The 17589-nt window shown below is 42.2% G+C and overlaps 1 protein-coding gene across 2 annotated transcripts in view; it reads right to left on the reverse strand.

Annotated features, from left to right (window-relative positions):
* The window catches only part of cdc73 (cell division cycle 73, Paf1/RNA polymerase II complex component, homolog (S. cerevisiae)), a 329568-nt gene that overhangs the window by 270809 nt on the left and 41170 nt on the right, over positions 1-17589 (reverse strand). For both annotated transcript variants that reach the window (XM_072274186.1, XM_072274187.1), the window contains exons 5-7: positions 17442-17494; positions 10963-11051; positions 2849-3065 (exon numbers count right to left, since the gene is read on the reverse strand). In XM_072274186.1, coding sequence (XP_072130287.1) covers positions 2849-3065; positions 10963-11051; positions 17442-17494 — 359 coding nt within the window. The remainder of the gene's footprint in view (positions 1-2848; positions 3066-10962; positions 11052-17441; positions 17495-17589) is intronic.

Raw genomic sequence — 17589 nt, forward strand, 5'->3', positions numbered from 1 at the left:
ACTCTATCACTGCTGCTGCAAGACAACGATTGCACATCATGTAAGACAGTGATAATAAAACCTGATCCTGAAGTCCAAGAACATTTATTTAATTGTATTGAAGTCAAATAATAAGAGCTTTCTTAAATGAAAGTGACAATATCTTTGAGAATTTTCAGTCATCAGCTGATGTATCAAATCAATTTTCACTTAAATCTTTTGCAATTTCTACAATGGTTTGAACATTTTAGAGAAGTACCAGAAATTCCACAAGTGGCAACTGCTAAAGAATAACTATGATAACTATTAGGAAGTTTAAGATTCTCTGTTTGCAAGAGTACAAAAATCTAAACTTTGATCTAAACCCTAGAGCTGTCAATCAGACTTCAGTCATGGAATCCAACATGAAGGCCCAACTTCCTAAAACTCTTAGCTGCAGTAAATGTGTGTTCGTGAAACACCCTTAATTTCAGTGGAGAAATAGCTCTGAAAAAATCAGGTAAGTTTCAGGTAATTGACCTTTCTTGAATTAATATATGTTTTTAATTGCTTCTGCATTATTTTTAAAGTAAAACATTTTCAATCTCAAAAATTATAATTTTTTGAACTTTCAATGTTACATTAATGATACATTCAAAGTGTTTAATAGCTCTGACATGCTATTAAGCCTGAAAATGTAGTTTAGTTTATTAAAACACTTTTATGGAAAAGGCTCATTCAAACGCCAGCATGTGATAAGATCTACAAGAAGAAAAGGTGCATGGTGCCTCATCAGTCAGATCAGTGCCAGCTTCATGAGTTCAGTTATGCCAATTTTTGTTTTCGGGTATAATCAGTAGAGAGGAGGGCTCCCATAAGATTCCAGGTTAACTTTCCTAATTATATTTCCAGATTTAGTTTAGTGGAGGGCAAATCTCATTTGTAGGTGCAATCCATTTCCATAAATAAAAATTAAGCTCACTGAGTGAAATAAGGAATACTACATTTAAAGAGGTGTCTTTTGTGAATAAGACCTTAAATTGAGACTACATCAACATCTTAGGCAAAAGAAGATTCAATAGTACCACGCTAAAGAGAAATAATCCTGTTGTTCAGCCAATAACTATTGTTTAATCCAAAAATCAAATTACCTGACAATTCCTACATTATGGGGGTTTGACAGATGCAACTTGGACCCTGAATTTCTATTTTAATTACAATGAGAGGTATTTCATTGATAGTAGAAACTTGAGAATGAAGTAGTAAATTGGTGTCATTTTTAAATATATATATTTTTTTAAATCCTTAACCATCATATAGAAACATAGAAAATAGGTGCAGGAGTAGGCCATTCAGCCCTTCGAGCCTGCACCGCCATTTATTATGATCATGGCTGATCATCCAACTCAGAACCCCACCCCAGCCTTCCCTCCATACCCCCTGACCCCCGTAGCCACAAGGGCCATATCTAACTCCCTCTTAAATATAGCCAATGAACTGGCCTCAACTGTTTCCTGTGGCAGAGAATTCCACAGATTCACCACTCTCTGTGTGAAGAAGTTTTTCCTAATCTCGGTCCTAAAAGGCTTCCCCTTTATCCTCAAACTGTGGCCCCTCGTTCTGGACTTCCCCAACATCGGGAACAATCTTCCTGCATCTAGCCTGTCCAATCCCTTTAGGATCTTGATTTGATATGAGATTTGATTCACACCATGTCAAGCAAATTAAGTGGAAAAACAAATGAAATTGTCACATTATGAAGAAACAGCTCTGATGCATTTGATTCACAAGTACAATCTTCCATGACTTCTGCCAAAAGCATTCAATTTTTGTTACTATTATAACAGCTTAAAACTGGCCAAGATAGAAACTTAATCTAAAATTTCTTGTCCCTCTTTGGAATAATATCCAAATCAATCTACTATATCTGTACATGGCTTTTTTCCACATACAGGTGAGTGACTTCAACTTTACCAATTGAGGGATCATACAGAATTCTTTCAATTTAGTCATTCCTCAGATGTTTATCCCAGTTCTTCCTCTGCTGAATGATTACATGCAAATCGTGATCCTAACCAATGGGTCTGCCACAGACTGGAGTCAATCAACGCTGCATCAATCCTCTTCTCAGCCTTTCTGATTTCATTACTGTTAATCTAAAAATGAAAAGGAAGCGACTGAACATTTGTCACCTTTACTCCTGAACCAAGGTCACCCCAGCTTTTAATATTGATTTATAGTTAGAATACACCTGTATCATGTCAATAATTTCCATGTCACTGTTGATTCCTTCACTGAAGCATAAAAAGGCCTTCTATGAAGTATCTGGAAGACAAAAGGCCCAATCTGCCAAGCTTGAAGCACAAAATGTTTCCCTCCCAAATCAAGATCTACAATGAGATGAAAGAGATCACTTTTCAAACCTTGGGGCTGCTTCTCAGTGAAGGCAGACATCAACAATTAAATTAAGAAATTGAAGATCAAACCTCAAGCATTTCAACAAGCTCAGTCTATTGGCCAGCAGTGAGCCTCACCTCCAGTAAGTTTTGGAAGCACATACAACTTACGATGCAAAACCACTATTATATCCACAAAATCCTCCATAATCATTAAAAGATAGACCAAACAATCTCAGCATCCTTTCTCGGGTTAGCATCACCAGCATCAAAGCACTGATCACACTCCAGCCACATCATCCTGGACACTAAAACCAAGCAATCTGACCCATGCTCCAACAGGGCAGGAGATTTCCAGAACAAAAACAGTCCAAGTGCATTCTCAAAATCACATAGATAAAAACATAATAACCTTACAAATCAAATATGCGCTGTGATCTTTGTGAGCTTAGAAAATAAAACACAATCATATGACTTAATTCACCTAAACTCACCTTGCCAGTGCTTTGGAGAATGGTAGTTCTTGTTCGCCACACTCTCTCTCTACTGACAATATCTCTGGTTACATCTACTTCAGAATCTACAAAACTTCTTTGTTTCAAAGCTGCAATGTCATCATCCAGATCTGTCTTAATAGTAGACCGTTTTTTTGCCATGATCTTAGCTTTAATAGCAGCAATCTTTTCCACTGACATTGCCTCTGATAATGACCTAGAATCACAAAAAAATCAAACCTAAAAAAAATTCCCACATTCTTTAATGTAAATCTGTAATCTACATGAGTAATCCAATTTGAACATTGAGCTATTGTATTTTGTTACAAGATAAAAAGATATTAATGAGAAATTTAATTTTAAAGTCAGCACAAAATAAACTTCTTGGAATATTTTCTACAAAAAAGAGCAAGCATACTGTGATTTTAAATACTATTTATACATTCATAACATAGAAAAACCTCAGTATAATATTTTTATAACATCTGTCATTCTGCAAACTAAAAAAAAATACACTTAAAGATCCACAAAACCAATAATAAATGATCATTTAATCTGCTTTTGTTATGTTGAATAAGCAAATTTAATCAAAACACAAAAAATGTGCTTATTTTGGATTGTACCACCAGCTCTCGTATAAACAAATGGCTTGGTTTAATTACCACTCTGAAAGAAAATGCTGACAATAATTGATGTGTGGGTGAAACCTTCTGTTATGTGCTCCAGCTTTAATGCAGTGAGTAAATCTAAATTCTTCCTTAAAAGTCAAGTTGCCACCATTGATCTAGGCAAATATTTTAAGGACATGTCAAATGCCCAATCTTAGTTTCATCTTGTCCTGCCAAAAAAAACTATAAACCTTAAGTAGACAAAAGACTACTAACAAGAAATATTAATTCTATATCCCAATTAATAAATGTTGCTAGCCCTGCTGAATCACATATATTTTTATTTGAGTGCTAGCTGTTAGAGTGGATTTCTTTTTGGGTAGATGATTTGTTTACACTTAAATGACTTTGGCCACCAGACTTCTATTTTAACTGTTTGACAAAGGACTGTGGATTGAGTCCACCACAATGGGCTTCCTAAAAGGTGTAAATACTAGATGCTTCTGGTGCCTGATGCTGTAGTTTCGAAGACAGTATTATCTATACATTATAAATATTAATTGTCTTCTATGTTAGCACGTAAAATGTCAAATAAATGTATTATGGATTGAACTAAAGGCCATGGATACCAACGCAGACACGTTGGTGTCAGAAGGATGAAATCCGAAGGTGTGATGTTTGTATGTAACTTCAAAAGGAAGCATTGTCTGTAACTTTTTAAGTAGCGATTGCCTTTGTGTTTAGCATATAAATATCGAGCCCACATTTAGCTAGCAGACCTTTCTGCGGAAAGCGTCTCAGTACGTAGATACCTGCTGTACCTTGTTGTGTCGAATAAAGAAGCTGCTTTGTATCTACCAGTGACTCTCTCTCTCCAGTAATTTCAACCACGCTACAACATTTGGTGTCAGGAGTGGGATACCTTCGTGACCCGTCATACGGCCAGCGTTCCAAGCAGTCTTAAGTTGGTGAGTATTTTTCTAAAGTAACACTCACACTTGGATTTGTTCAGTCAGTGGACACACGGGACCACAAGGTATCACGAACGTGGAGAGCAGAACTGGTAGATATTAAAGTAGTGTGAGCATGTGTGTTTATGTGTGAGCAATTTTTGCATGTTAACTTGGTGAGAGTTGGATCACCAGTTGCGAAAGGTGGCAACCAACGATACGGTTCGGGACGCCAGAGTAGGGGCGTGTATACTCGTTCGGGGAGCTGCATTTTAGTGTATGCGTGTGCAAGTGTGATACAAAGGAATACAGCAGGCATTATCAGTTCAGGTACCCAAAGGTGGCAGATTGTGGAATACATACTCTGTGGTTTTAAGTATGTACTGTTTAACTGCTATCCGTCTATGACATTTTGCGCAGTGTGGGGGTATCTCAGGGAGAGGTTTTACCCGGAGAGATCTACCAGAGTGGCACCTATTGAGGTCAGGTTGAGAACCCTGATGATCCGAGCTAACCCTTGACCTTGATTACGACTATTTATAAGCCCTTCACCCCAGGGAGAAACAGAGCATTTTGTCCGAGTTGCCGTCACTTAAAGTCGCCTGTGGGAATTCAGAATTCTGGCGCAAACTCGAGGAAGTGGTTGAAATTCACCAGATGCACCCTAAAAATACACACGTGTTAGTGAAAGCAAAGTGGCCAAGGAACATGTGGGACAGTACCACCCAGGGGGTGCGGGATGGTACATGGGCAACTACCAGGAGCGCCAGTAATGAAGAAAGATATCGCTCCTTTAAAGGGGAAGTGACGCAGCGGCTAGGGGGAGGCGAGAGTAGCTGGGAAATGATAATGGCAGTGATTCAAAAGGCTGACGAGATAGCCATGGATTACGCAGAACGTAAATACTGAGTGTACGAGGAGTATTCCGGGTTGGATAACCAAGGGAGGGATGACCCAGTCTTCCTAAAAATGCTGAAGGAAGGCCTGAGCTCAGCCCACCAAGAAGTTTTAGATTTAGGCATAATGGTAGGGTCCAACTACTCTGAGATAGTTTCACAGGCCAGTGAGATAGACCAAAGAAAAGGCAAGAGAAATCGTAAAGTGGGTATAGTGGATGCAGCTGCTGTGATGTCCCAGAGAGTTTGCTTTGCTTGCCAACAGCCAGGCACCTAGCAAAGGACTGTTGGACCAGGTATAAGACAGTGAAGGAGTTGACATGCTACAGCTGTGGCCTATTGGGACATGGCTGGAGACAAGTGTCCAAAAGGGAGGGGGAAAACCCAGGCAAAGGTCACAGCAGACACCCAGTCACTCACCCCATCAGCTACCAGTCTGACTGTCAATCAGATTAAAGAGTTAGTGACAGCATCTCTTAAGGCAGAAAAGGATGTGGCAGCGGGCTCCACTGTCAGCTCTGATGACTCATGGATGTACATAACGGCATTGTTAGGGGGACAGCAATGCAATATGTTAGTGGACACAGGGGAACCTGTATCAATAACAGACTTGCCCTTACCAAAAACCAGATAGGCCAGTTATATCAGGGGTGTAGGAGGAAAAACAGTAATAGCAGAAAGAGGCGAGAAGCAAATACTAGAAATTGGGGGAGTGCAGCTTCCAGTGTATTTTTGGGTATGTCCAAATAATGAAGGCACGATCATTGGAATAGATATCCTAAGGGAAGCAGGAACTGTTATAGGTTCAGGAAAAGGAGAAATAATATGGACGAGTCAGGGACAGCGAATGCGTACAACCAACAGAATACACGGCCTGGATAGCATAGGCGCAGCGGCCCCGATCATTAGAGAAAGGGGCCAGGACGGTGTCTATGGGTTACCTTGTCAGCAGTTCCCAGCAGTATGGGCTAGAGACAAGCAAGGTTGTGGGCAGGTAAAGATAGACCCAGTTAAAATAGAGGAGGGTCTGTATAAACCCCCTAAGCAGGACCCTATACAAACTGACACACTGACCGCTGTTAAGGGTATAGCCAAGGAACAAAAACACCAGGGGATACTCAGAGAGACTGCGGCCATTCCAGAACATAAAGTTTTCCCTCCGAGGGCAGACATTACTGCGAATAAAGCAGCAGAGGAACAAGAGGCAATTGAAATTGCAAGTGTGCAGGAGGAAACAACAGAAGCCAGCTTAGTAAAATTATATGAAGAGGTAGAGGCAGAAGAGAAGGAAAAATGGAGGAGAAAAGGAGCAAAGGAGGGACCAGATGGGTGCTGGACACATGGGGAGGAAAGAGTCGCGGTGGCCCCACATTGTATTAGACAGATACTACTAAAGTTATATCATGGGGCAATGCATCGTGGAAGGCAGAGCATGATCACAACACTCCAGTAGGACTGGTGGTGGCCAGGGATGGGCAAGGGTGTTGAAAAATTCTGCCGCTATTGTATCATTTGTGCCCAGCATAACTCTGGTAAGGGCAGCAAGCTACAGCTGGCAGATCAGCCTCGGCTGAGGGGACCCGGGGAAAACATCCAGATAGACTTCACAGGGCCCCTGCCAAAAAGCAGGGGAAAAAGCTACATTCTAGAAATTATGGATCACTTCACCTGGTGGGTAGAGGCTTTCCCAACAAGGGACTGCACCACCCACACCGCTGCATGGATCCTAGTTCAGGAAGTCCTCCCAAGGTGGGGAACTCCAGTTCAGGTGAATTCAGATCAGGGAGCACATTTCACAGGGAAAGTGATGAAGGAAATGTGCCGACTGCTAGGGATTCGACAACGATTCGACGTACCCTACCACCCGCAGAGTTCAGGGATGGTAGAAGGGATGGTAGAAAGGATGAACCGAACAATCAAGAATGCGTTAGCCAAAGCTATAGCTGAGACTGGAAAGACATGGGTGGATGTATTACCAGGAATCTTGATGAGATTGCGCGCAACCCCGAACCGCATTTTGGGTCTCAGTCCCTACGAATTATTGATGGGGGGAGCAATGCGATTCCCTTATGGGGTAATTACAGGTTGCGGGGAGCCTGGGGCTTACAGGGATAGAATGACCCAATATGTGTAAGACCTTGGTAACCAACTTAAAGTATTAGAGGACCGAGCCAAACAGCAGCAGCAAATCACTGATCAAAAAGAGCCAGAGGGAAAGGGGATAGCTCTTCCACAGCCCGGCGACCAAGTTATGGTGAGGGTGCTGCCAGAAAGGCCAGGGTTTGCCCCCAGGTGGACAGGACCACAGCGAGCACTCTTAACGAATGATACCTGCGTCTGTGTACAGACTCGGTGAGGCAGCCAGTGGAAACACTGGACTCAGGTTAAAGCATACAACTCACCCTCTTGTTGCTCCCACAGACGGAGTGGGGAACCAAATGTACCCAGTAACTATGTAATTACAGAGAACCTAAGAGAGGAACACCAGCCGGCCATGCCAGACCTGACCACAGCTGATGAAAACATACCCGGAGAAAACAATGGCAGAAAACGCCGAGAGCGTGGCAGAAGACACTGAGAACGTGTTAGAAAACCATGAATAGCCTGCTAAAGTGTGATGACAATGATACTCTATAAAGAAGGCTGGTTGCTGAAGGTAGATGATTAATTTTATACTATAACACAGAAATTTATTGGGAAATAGACGGGGAGGGATTTCTGAGTTAAAGCAGAGACGGCAAGTTCCACCACTTCGATGGCATTTCAGAATGCACACGGCATCTGGAAGCAGTCACCCCAGTCTGAGGAATTGGGCCCTTTTCAGCAGTTGGGCCAGTGATCGACCGGGCAGTTCGGAAGGGGGTGCCACCGGGGAGAGGTCCTTGCAGATGTTTACGTAGCGGCCACCCCAACCCCTTCCTGTACATCGATGAGAGAGTTTGTGGGTGCTCCTGGAAGGAGAGTTTCAGCGACCAGAGGATAAAGGGCTGAAGACAAAGAAATGTGATTAAGATGCAGTCAGCCTGCAGGGAAAGAGCAGGCACACGAAAGGAGCCGTATTCCTAAAGACTTGGAACAGCCTCTCTGCTTAACATTTGGTAGGTAATGCTAGGATAGATATTGAGGTACATAAAATTGGAAGGGAATTTCGCGACAGGGCATTTTTGCTGCCCTATTTGAGCAGATCCTCCAAGTTTGGCCTTTCCTGATACAAATTTAATTTGTTAAGACTGTTAAGACTGTTAAGAGTGGATTTCTTTTTGGGTAGGTGATTTGTTTACAGACAAATACGGACAATATATAGAAGTACACCTACGGACAGAGCGTAGGTGTACTGCGTCCGGTGCTCCCGATGTGGCCTTCTATATATTGGCGAGACCAGACGCAGACTGGGAGACCATTTTGCTGAACACCTACGCTCTGTCCGCCAGAGAAAGCAGGATCTCCCAGTGGCCACACATTTTAATTCCACATCCCATTCCCATTCTGACATGTCTATCCATGGCCTCCTCTACTGTAAAGATGAAGCCACACTCAGGTTGGAGGAACAACACCTTATATTCCGTCTGGGTAGGTTCCAACCTGATGGCATGAACATTGACTTCTCTAACTTCCACTAGTGCCCCACCTCCCCCTCGTACCCCATCCATTATTTATTTATATACACACATCCTTTCTCTCACTCTCTTTTTTCTCCCTCTGTCCCTCTGACTATACCCCTTGCCCATCCTCTGGGTTCCCCCTCGCCTCCTTTTCCTTCTCCCCGGACCTCCTGTCCCATGATCCTCTCATATCCCTTTTGCCAATCACCTGTCCAGCTCTTGGCTCCATCCCTCCCCCTCCTGTCTTCTCCTATCATTTTCGATCTCCCCCTCCCACTTTCAAGTCTCTTACTAACTCTTCCTTCATTTGGTCCTGACGAAGGGTCTCGGCCTGAATCGTCGACTGTATCTCTTCCTAGAGATGCTGCCTGGCCTGCTGCGTTCACCAGCAACTTTGATGTGTGTTGCTTGAATTTCCAGCATCTGCAGAATTCCTGTTGTTTGTCTTATTCACCTAGTAACCCTTCTGCAAATCATGCACAAAGACACTGCACCTCAGAGCTGCAGGCTCTTTGCTATTTGATAAGTAACAAGGATAGAGTTAATAGAAAACAAAGACAACATTTAATGAACATTACGTGGTACAACAGATTTACTGCATGATACACACAGTATGAACTGATGCATAAAATGGACAGAAAATTATACTGGCCATTGAAGACGGAGGTGATGGAAAAGGGGTGTTTTTGTGGTTTATGCAGTAAGTGTTTCAACATAATTGGTACTGGGACTTGCTGTTTGTGATGCAAGTTTGATGAGCTTGTGACGTAGGTGGTATTATCACTATGTTTGCAGATGACACGAAGATTAGTGAAGTTGTTGAAAGTGTGGAAGGTAATCTTAGGAAACGTGGTAATACTGAAGAACAGAGGGACCTTGATATAGACATCCAAAGATCCCTGACAGTGCAGCACAGGTAGATAACATGGTTAAGAAAACATATGGGATGACTTTGTTGAAACACTGAATACAAAAGGAGGAAGGTTACGTTCCAACCTTATAGTATTGGTCAGACTACAGCTAGAGTACCGAGCATAATTCAGCTCACCACACCACTGAAAGATAGGCTGAGAGGGTACAAAGGGGATTCGCGAAGCTGTGGTGAAGAAAGACCGGTCAGGCTGGCTGTTTTCTCTGGAGCAGAGGAGGAAATGAGTTGAAATAAATGAGGTTTATAAAGTCATAAGAGGTATAGGTAGACAGCAGGAATCTTTCCCCTTAGAGATAAATAAAACTAAAAGACACAGGTTTACAAAATGGATAAAAGATTTAGGGGGGAACTTCACGACTTGTCACGGTGAATTTTGGACTTAACCAGCGACAGTGAAGTTCCAATAATCCGGCATCTTTCGGACTTCGGTGGATCCAGACGTTTAGGTATGTCGACAATTGTACGTTCCTTTTATTGACACCACAAAAATTTAGAATTCATGGTTTATTTTTAACATGTTACGCTGTGAAATAATAAATATTCCAGTTTACGAGGAGCACTATATTACAACTCCAACAGCTTAAAGGAAGTATAGAGAACTGGGACCAAGTGAACTTAAAGGAAATATGAGAAAAAGTGGCAAGTTTTGACCAATTTAAATTTAAAATGACAAAGTGATAAAAATCTGAGTTGCATTTTAGCAGCACAAACTTTATATTCTAACTTAAATCCTTCAATTAATAACCCATCAGTTTTTCATCAGAGCAAATATTTTAAACATCCCTAATTTAACAACTTCAAGGTGGAGATTTAAATAGTTTTACTACATTAGGAGCAAGAGGGTTATCAGGGAAAGTCCAGTTAGGGACCAAAAAGGCAATATACGTATGGAGCAAGCGTGCGTGCGTGCATGCATGTTCCTACCTTCTAAAATACATCTAATTTAAATGATTTACAACCATGAAGGTATCATGGGATTTTATTCCATCTAGATAGGATTACGGAGGAGTCACAAAGGGGTAATTAGTATGGCATGCCTGACAATCACCCTAATCAATTGCAAATAATTTTGTTTTATTCTATTATAAAATTTCTATTGTCCAAAAGCATTTGTGTATTCAATTTACCTGATCTGCTCCGTCTGTACAATGCCTTCTTTATGGCCTTCCAATCGAGCTGCCAAACGCTCTTTGTCAAGTCGCACACGTTCTTCATCCTAATTAACATAAACCATCCAAGTTTTTATAAACCACCACAGTTTGATCATTACAAAATATACAAAGTAAAATACACACAAAATGCTGGAGGAACTCAGCAGGCAGGCAGCATCCATGAGTACAGTCAAAATTTCAGGCCAAGATCCTTCATCAGAACTGGCAAAAAAGATGAGGAGTCAGAGTAAGAAAGTGGGGGGAGGGGAAGAAGAACCACAAGCTGAAGATAAAACTGGGAGAGGAGAAGGGGTGAAGTAAAGAGCTGGGAAGTTGGTTGGTGAAAAAGGTACAGGGCTAGAGAAGGAGGAATCTGATAGGAGAAGACAGAAGGCCATGGAAGAAGGAAAATGGGGAGGAGCACCAGAGGGAGGTAACAGGCAGGTAAGGAGATAAGGTGAGAGAGGGAAGTAGGAATCAGGAATGGTGAAGGGGGGAGGAGAATACCTTAAGATTAAGAAATTGATGTTCATGCCATCAGGTTGGAAGCTACCCATAGAGAATATAAGCTGTTGTTCCTCCAACCTGAATGTGGCCTCATCACGAAAGAAGAGGCGGCCACGGACCGACAAGGGTCTGTACTCACTAGAACTTAGAAGAATATAGGGGATCTCATTGAAAGCTACCAAATGTTGAAAGGACTAGATAGGGTAGATGTGGAGAGGATGTTTCCTATGGAGGGGGTATCCAGAACTAGATGGCACCGCCTCAAAATTGAGGGGCAACCTTCTACAACATAGTTAAGGAGGAATTTTTTTTAGCCAGAGAGTAGTGAATCTGTGGAATGCCCTGCCACAGACTGCGGTGAAGGACAAGCCCATGGGTATATTTAAGGCAGAAGCTGATCAGTCAGGACATCAAAGGATATGGCAAGAAGATGGGTGTATGGGGCTGAGTGGGATCTGGGAATCAGCAATGATGGAATGGCAGAGAAAACTCGACAGGCTGAATGGCCTAATTCTGCTCCTTTGTCTTACAGTCCTATGGACATGTCGGAATGGGAATAGGAAGCGGAATTAAAATGCGTGGCCACGGGAAGATCCTGCTTTTTCTGGCCGATATAAAGGAGGCCACACCAGGAGCACTGGATACAGTAGATGACCCCAACACACTCATAGGTGAAGTGTTGCCTCACCTGGAAGGACTGTTTGGGGCCCTGAATGGTAGTAATGGGGGAGATGCAGGGATAGGTGTAATACTTGTTCTGCTTGCAAGGATAAGTGCCAGGAGGGAGATCACTGGAGAGGGATGAACGAATCACGAGAGTCAAGTAGCCAGCAATCCCTAAGGAGTATCGGTGAGACCCGATGCTGAGCACTTATGTTCTGTCCACCAGAAAAAGTGGGATCTCCCAGTGGCTACCCATTTCAATTCCACTTCCCATTCCTCCAACTTGATGACATGAACATCGATTTCTCAAACTTATGGTAATACCCCACCCCACCTTCACCATTCCCATCACTCACCTTATCTCCTTACATACCAATCACCTCGTTCTGGATGTCCTCTTCCTCTTCTTTCTTCCATGACCTTCTGTCCTCTCCCATTAGATTCCCCCCTTCTCAGGCCCTGTATCTCACCAATCAACTTCCCAGCTCTTCACTTCACCCCACCCCCTCCCGGTTTCACCTATCACCTTGTTCTTCCCTCCCTCCCCCCACTTTCTTATTCTGACTTATCTTTTTCTCCCCAGTCCTGATGAAGGGTCTCAGCCTGAAACATCGACTGTACTCTTTTCCATAGATGCTGCCTGGCCTACTGAGTTGCTCCAGCTTTTGTGTGTGTTGCTTGGATTTCCAGCATCTGCAGATTTTCTCGTTTGTGGAAGGTAAAATACTAGTCTGCTACCACCTAATACACACTGTTATGACAGTGTCAGTATATTTAACTATATGTTACGTATGCACTTTATGTCAACTTGTAAATATACAGAATATTTTTAACTATCTACTAATATTATTGTGTTAATATTACTTTGTGCTGCATGTTAAAAGTGTACTCTGTTTTTCACCTTGGTCCAGGAGGAACATTGTTTCATTTAGCTTTATAAATGTGTACGGTTGAATGTCAATAAACTTGAACTTCTACTAGTCAAAATACAATACATTCTAAGAAGTAACCATAAATAATCTAAAACTATTCAGATCATTTCAAATTATTAACATGGAACTCTTTTTTGATGCCTAACAGTAAACATGGCTCTGATTTGTGCATTATAAGCTACAAAGTTTTCCAGTCCTCACACTATTTTAATCTCCATTTTTGTGAGCTCCTTCACATAGTAAAATAGTTCTGATGACAAACATATTCTCTTAAAATTATTTTTTCTGTAACTGCTTTCACCCGTCCTCTGTACAAAATAGATTTAAACTTGCAGTAGATAAAATTGTTTATGTCATGATCCAGGATGCAGGATTATTGTCCTGATGCTGGGCTTTGATCTAAAGCATCAACAATTCCTCCTCAAACCACAGATGCTGTGTTCAACCAGTTTCTCCAGTAAATTATTTATTGCTCCATACTAGGTCCTATTTATCCATCATTTCATTACATACAAATTTACATCCCATTATTTCCTCTCTCCAAAGCATCAAGGTTAATAATTATTAATTCACCACTGCTTTGAAATATTTCACCCTGCAATTTGAAAGGGAGAAGCTAAAGTCAGATGTATCAGTATTACAGTGGAATAAAGGGAATTACAGAGGCATGAAAGAGGAGCTAGCCAATGTTAACTGGAAGGAGACACTAGCAGGGATGACAGCAGAGCAGCAATGACTGGAGATTCTGGGAGCAATTCAGAAAATGCAGAATAGATACAACTCAAAGAAATAGTATTCTAAAGGCAAGATGATGCAACCATGAGAGACAAGGGAAGTCAAAGCCAACATACAATCCAAAGAAATGACATGTAATAGAGCAAAAATTAGTGGGAAATTAGAGGACTGAGAAGCTTTTAAAAAACAACAGAAGGCAAAAAAAAGTCATAAAGGATACCAAAAGTTTCTTCTGATATAAGTGTAAAAGAGAGGCGAGAATATATAATCAGACCGCTGGAAAATGATGCTGGAAAGTAGTAATAGGGGACAAAAAAAATGGCAGACGAACTGATTAAACGTTCTACATCAGTCTTCATTGTCAAAGACACCAGTTGTTTGCCAGAAGTTCAAGAGTGTCAGGGGGGCCGCAAGTAAGAAGTTGCCATTACTAGGGAGAAGGTGCTTGGGAAATTGAAAGGTCTGAAGGTAGATAAATCAACTGGATCAGAAAGTCTACACCCCAGGGTTGTGAAAGGGATGGCTGAAGAGATTAAGGAGGCATTAGTCATGACCTTTCAAGAATTAATAGATTCGGACATGGTTCTGGAGGACCGGAAAATTGCAGATGTTACTCCAGACTTCAAGAAGGGAGGGAGGCAAAAGAAAGGAAATTATAGGCCAGTTAGTCTGACCTCAATGGTTGGGAAGATGTTGGAATCTATTGTTAAGGATGAGGTCTCAGGATGCTTGGGGGCCAATGATAAAGTCAGTATGGTTTCCTTAAGGGAAAATCTTGCCTGACAAATCCCTTGGAATTCTTTGAAGAAATAAGCAGGATAGACAAAGGAGAGTCAGTGGATGTTGTTTACAGGGATTTTCATAAAGCCTTTCACAAAGTGCCACATATTAGGATGCTTAGCAAGACAACAAGATAATATTTCAAGAAAGATACTAGCATGGATAGAAGATTGACTGATTTGCAGGAGGCAAAGAGCGGGAATACAGGGAGCCTTTTCTGGTTGGCTGCCAGTGACTAGTGGTGTTCCGCAGGGGTCAATTTTGAAACCACTCCTTTTTAGGTTATATGTCATTGATGATGGAATTGATCTAAATCTGTAACTGTAAATTGAGGAGAGGATGGCAGCACGACGGCAGCGTGTGCGGCCTCTCCAGTGAATGAATGATATCTGTAATCTGTCAAGTAGGGGACCGTGCACAATTCCGATTTGATGGAGACAGACGTGACAGTACGGAGGAACATCTGGAAAACTTCTGAAATGCCCACTTCGCTGCCGCTGCTACTGTGTGGTAACCGGAATCTCCGGAGCAGAAGGTCCCGAATCCTCGGTTTTGCCTGTTTCAGCGGCTGTGGCTAGGTCGAAGACGCTCGGTAGAGGATGGCGCTCGGGAGGCTGTATTGGAGGGGCTGGTCGGAGGCTCGAAGTTTTCGGACGGATGCACTCAGTGTCAGCTGTGGTTGGCTGCTTCCAAGGCATCGGCAAGTTGACGGTATCTGGAGGTTTAAGGCAGGGAGTTTCTCCCTTTTGCCGCCTGCTATCAGGGACTCGGGAGTCGATCGACTCGGGGACTTTGAGACTATTTTTACCATGCCCATGGTTTGTTCTTCATCAAATTATGGTATTGCTTTGCACTGCTGTAACTATATGTTATAGTTATGTGGTTCTGTCAGTGTTAGTCTTTGGTTTGTCCTGTTTTCTGTGACAGCACTCCAGAGAAACATTGTATCATTTCTTAATGCATGTATGCATTTCTAAATGACAATAAAAGAGGACTGAATGTTCTCATAATCTAAAGAAAAATTGATGGCTTTGTGGCCAAGTTTACAGATGCTGCAAGTATAGGTGGAGGGGCAGGTAGTGTTCTGGAAGCAGGGAGTCACAAGATGGCCTCGACAGATTAGGAGAATGGAGAAAGAAGTGGCGGATGGAATACAATGTTGGGAAGAGTATGGTCATGCACTTTGGTAGAAGAAATAAAAGTGTAAACTGTTTTGTAAATGGAGAGAAATTTCAAAAATCAGAGGTGCAGGATTCCCTAAAGGTTAATTTGCTGGTTGAGTTGATGGTGAGAAAGGCAAATGCAATGTTAGCATTCATTTCAAGAGGAATGGAATGTAACAACAAGGATTTAATGCTGAAGCTTGATAAGGCACTGGAGAGGCCTCATCTAGAGTACTGTAAGAAGTTTAGGGCCCCTTATCTAAGAAAGGGACCGCTGACATTGGAAAGGGCTCAAAGGAGGTTCACAAAATTGACTCCGGGATTTAAAGGCTTATCATATAAGGATTGTTTGATGGCTCTGGGCCTTAACTCACTAGAATTCAGAAGAATGAGGGGTTGGGGGAGGGGATTTCATTGAAACCTATCAAATGTTGAAAGGCCTCGAAGGAGTGGATATGGAGAGGATGTTTTCCACGGTGAGGGAGCACAAGACCAGAGAGCACAGCCTCAGAATAGATGGATATCCATTTAGAACAGACATGAGAAAATTATTTATTAAGATGGTAGCGAATCTGTGGAATTCATTGCCACAGACGGTGTGGAAGCCAAGTTATAGAAAACTAAGGAAAATTGTCAGGTTAACAAAAGCCAAAAATAAGACAATGCTAATTATTCTAGCCATGGGTAGCTACATGTTACTTAAGGTTGTTATAGCTGGGGGTGGTAATGGGGACAAGCTCCCACAACCTATTAAATGCTCCCAATGGCTTGTGCCTCAAATAGCCTCCGACAACCAAGTCCAGCACCTGGTCTTCACGTGTGGCTTAGCTAATAACCCCAGCAGAACCATTTTTACTGACAGGAGAAGGGGTAAAGGCAGGTTACTGGTGACTTAAAACCAGTCGCTTCAGTTAGATGAGGCTCATAAGCTGTGGTTGGCAGCTCATCCAGGAGAAGGATGATTCTGATCTTGTGGCTATACCCACTCATGGGGAAGGCTATGGGAGTAAACTCCCAGGGAAAAATCTGGAGCTGTAGTCCCTAAGGCAGTTCCACATTGAGTTCAATGTTGATTGGCAAATCCTCTGATGCTGCTAGCAGCAAACTGTACTGGTCTCTGCAGTTTCTTTGGGTTCATCATATGCGTGGAGAGGGGGAGCTTGCTACATGGGCACCAGCTTGCTCTCTACATTGTACTGCCCAGGCTTGCATATCTAGACAGCTAGATCAAAATATCCACAGTAAACTCTGACCAACGGAGGCCTCAAACTCAGATTCGCAGATAGAGCATCGAATAGTACAGCACAGCACAGTACAGGTCCTTCACCCCACAATGTTGTGCCGACCCTTTAAACCCTGTCTCCCATATAACCCCGCCCCCCCCCCCCCAACCTTTAAAGATACAAACTTTTGATCAGGCCATTCTTGCAGAAGAGATTGAAATGTCAGTCCAGGGACCAAGAGGACTATTAAGAGCCTCACTGAGCACTCGATGATTGAAGAGCAGGAGAAAGAAAAAACAGAATGCACAGCAAGGAATTTAAGAGCTCACGAAACTAATACTTGCAAATTAGTAATCTTACTGCTCAAAGTGTACCACTGATATTATTTCTCCAAGTAAAAGTGCTTACATTGCCCAATACATTTAAACAAATAGAAACTATTTAAACATTACCTCTATCCTGGGTTTCTTTAATTCTGATGATATTTCTTCAGCTGCCCTTTTAACTGTTGGTTCCCAAACACAAGAAAAGCATACAAAATATAAATTGTAGTGCTGATATTTTGAAGAGCACCGTTTCAATTTTTTTTCTTAAGTTTAT

This window comes from Mobula birostris, chromosome 12, assembly GCF_030028105.1.
Source record: "Mobula birostris isolate sMobBir1 chromosome 12, sMobBir1.hap1, whole genome shotgun sequence".
Taxonomy (NCBI): domain Eukaryota; kingdom Metazoa; phylum Chordata; class Chondrichthyes; order Myliobatiformes; family Myliobatidae; genus Mobula; species Mobula birostris.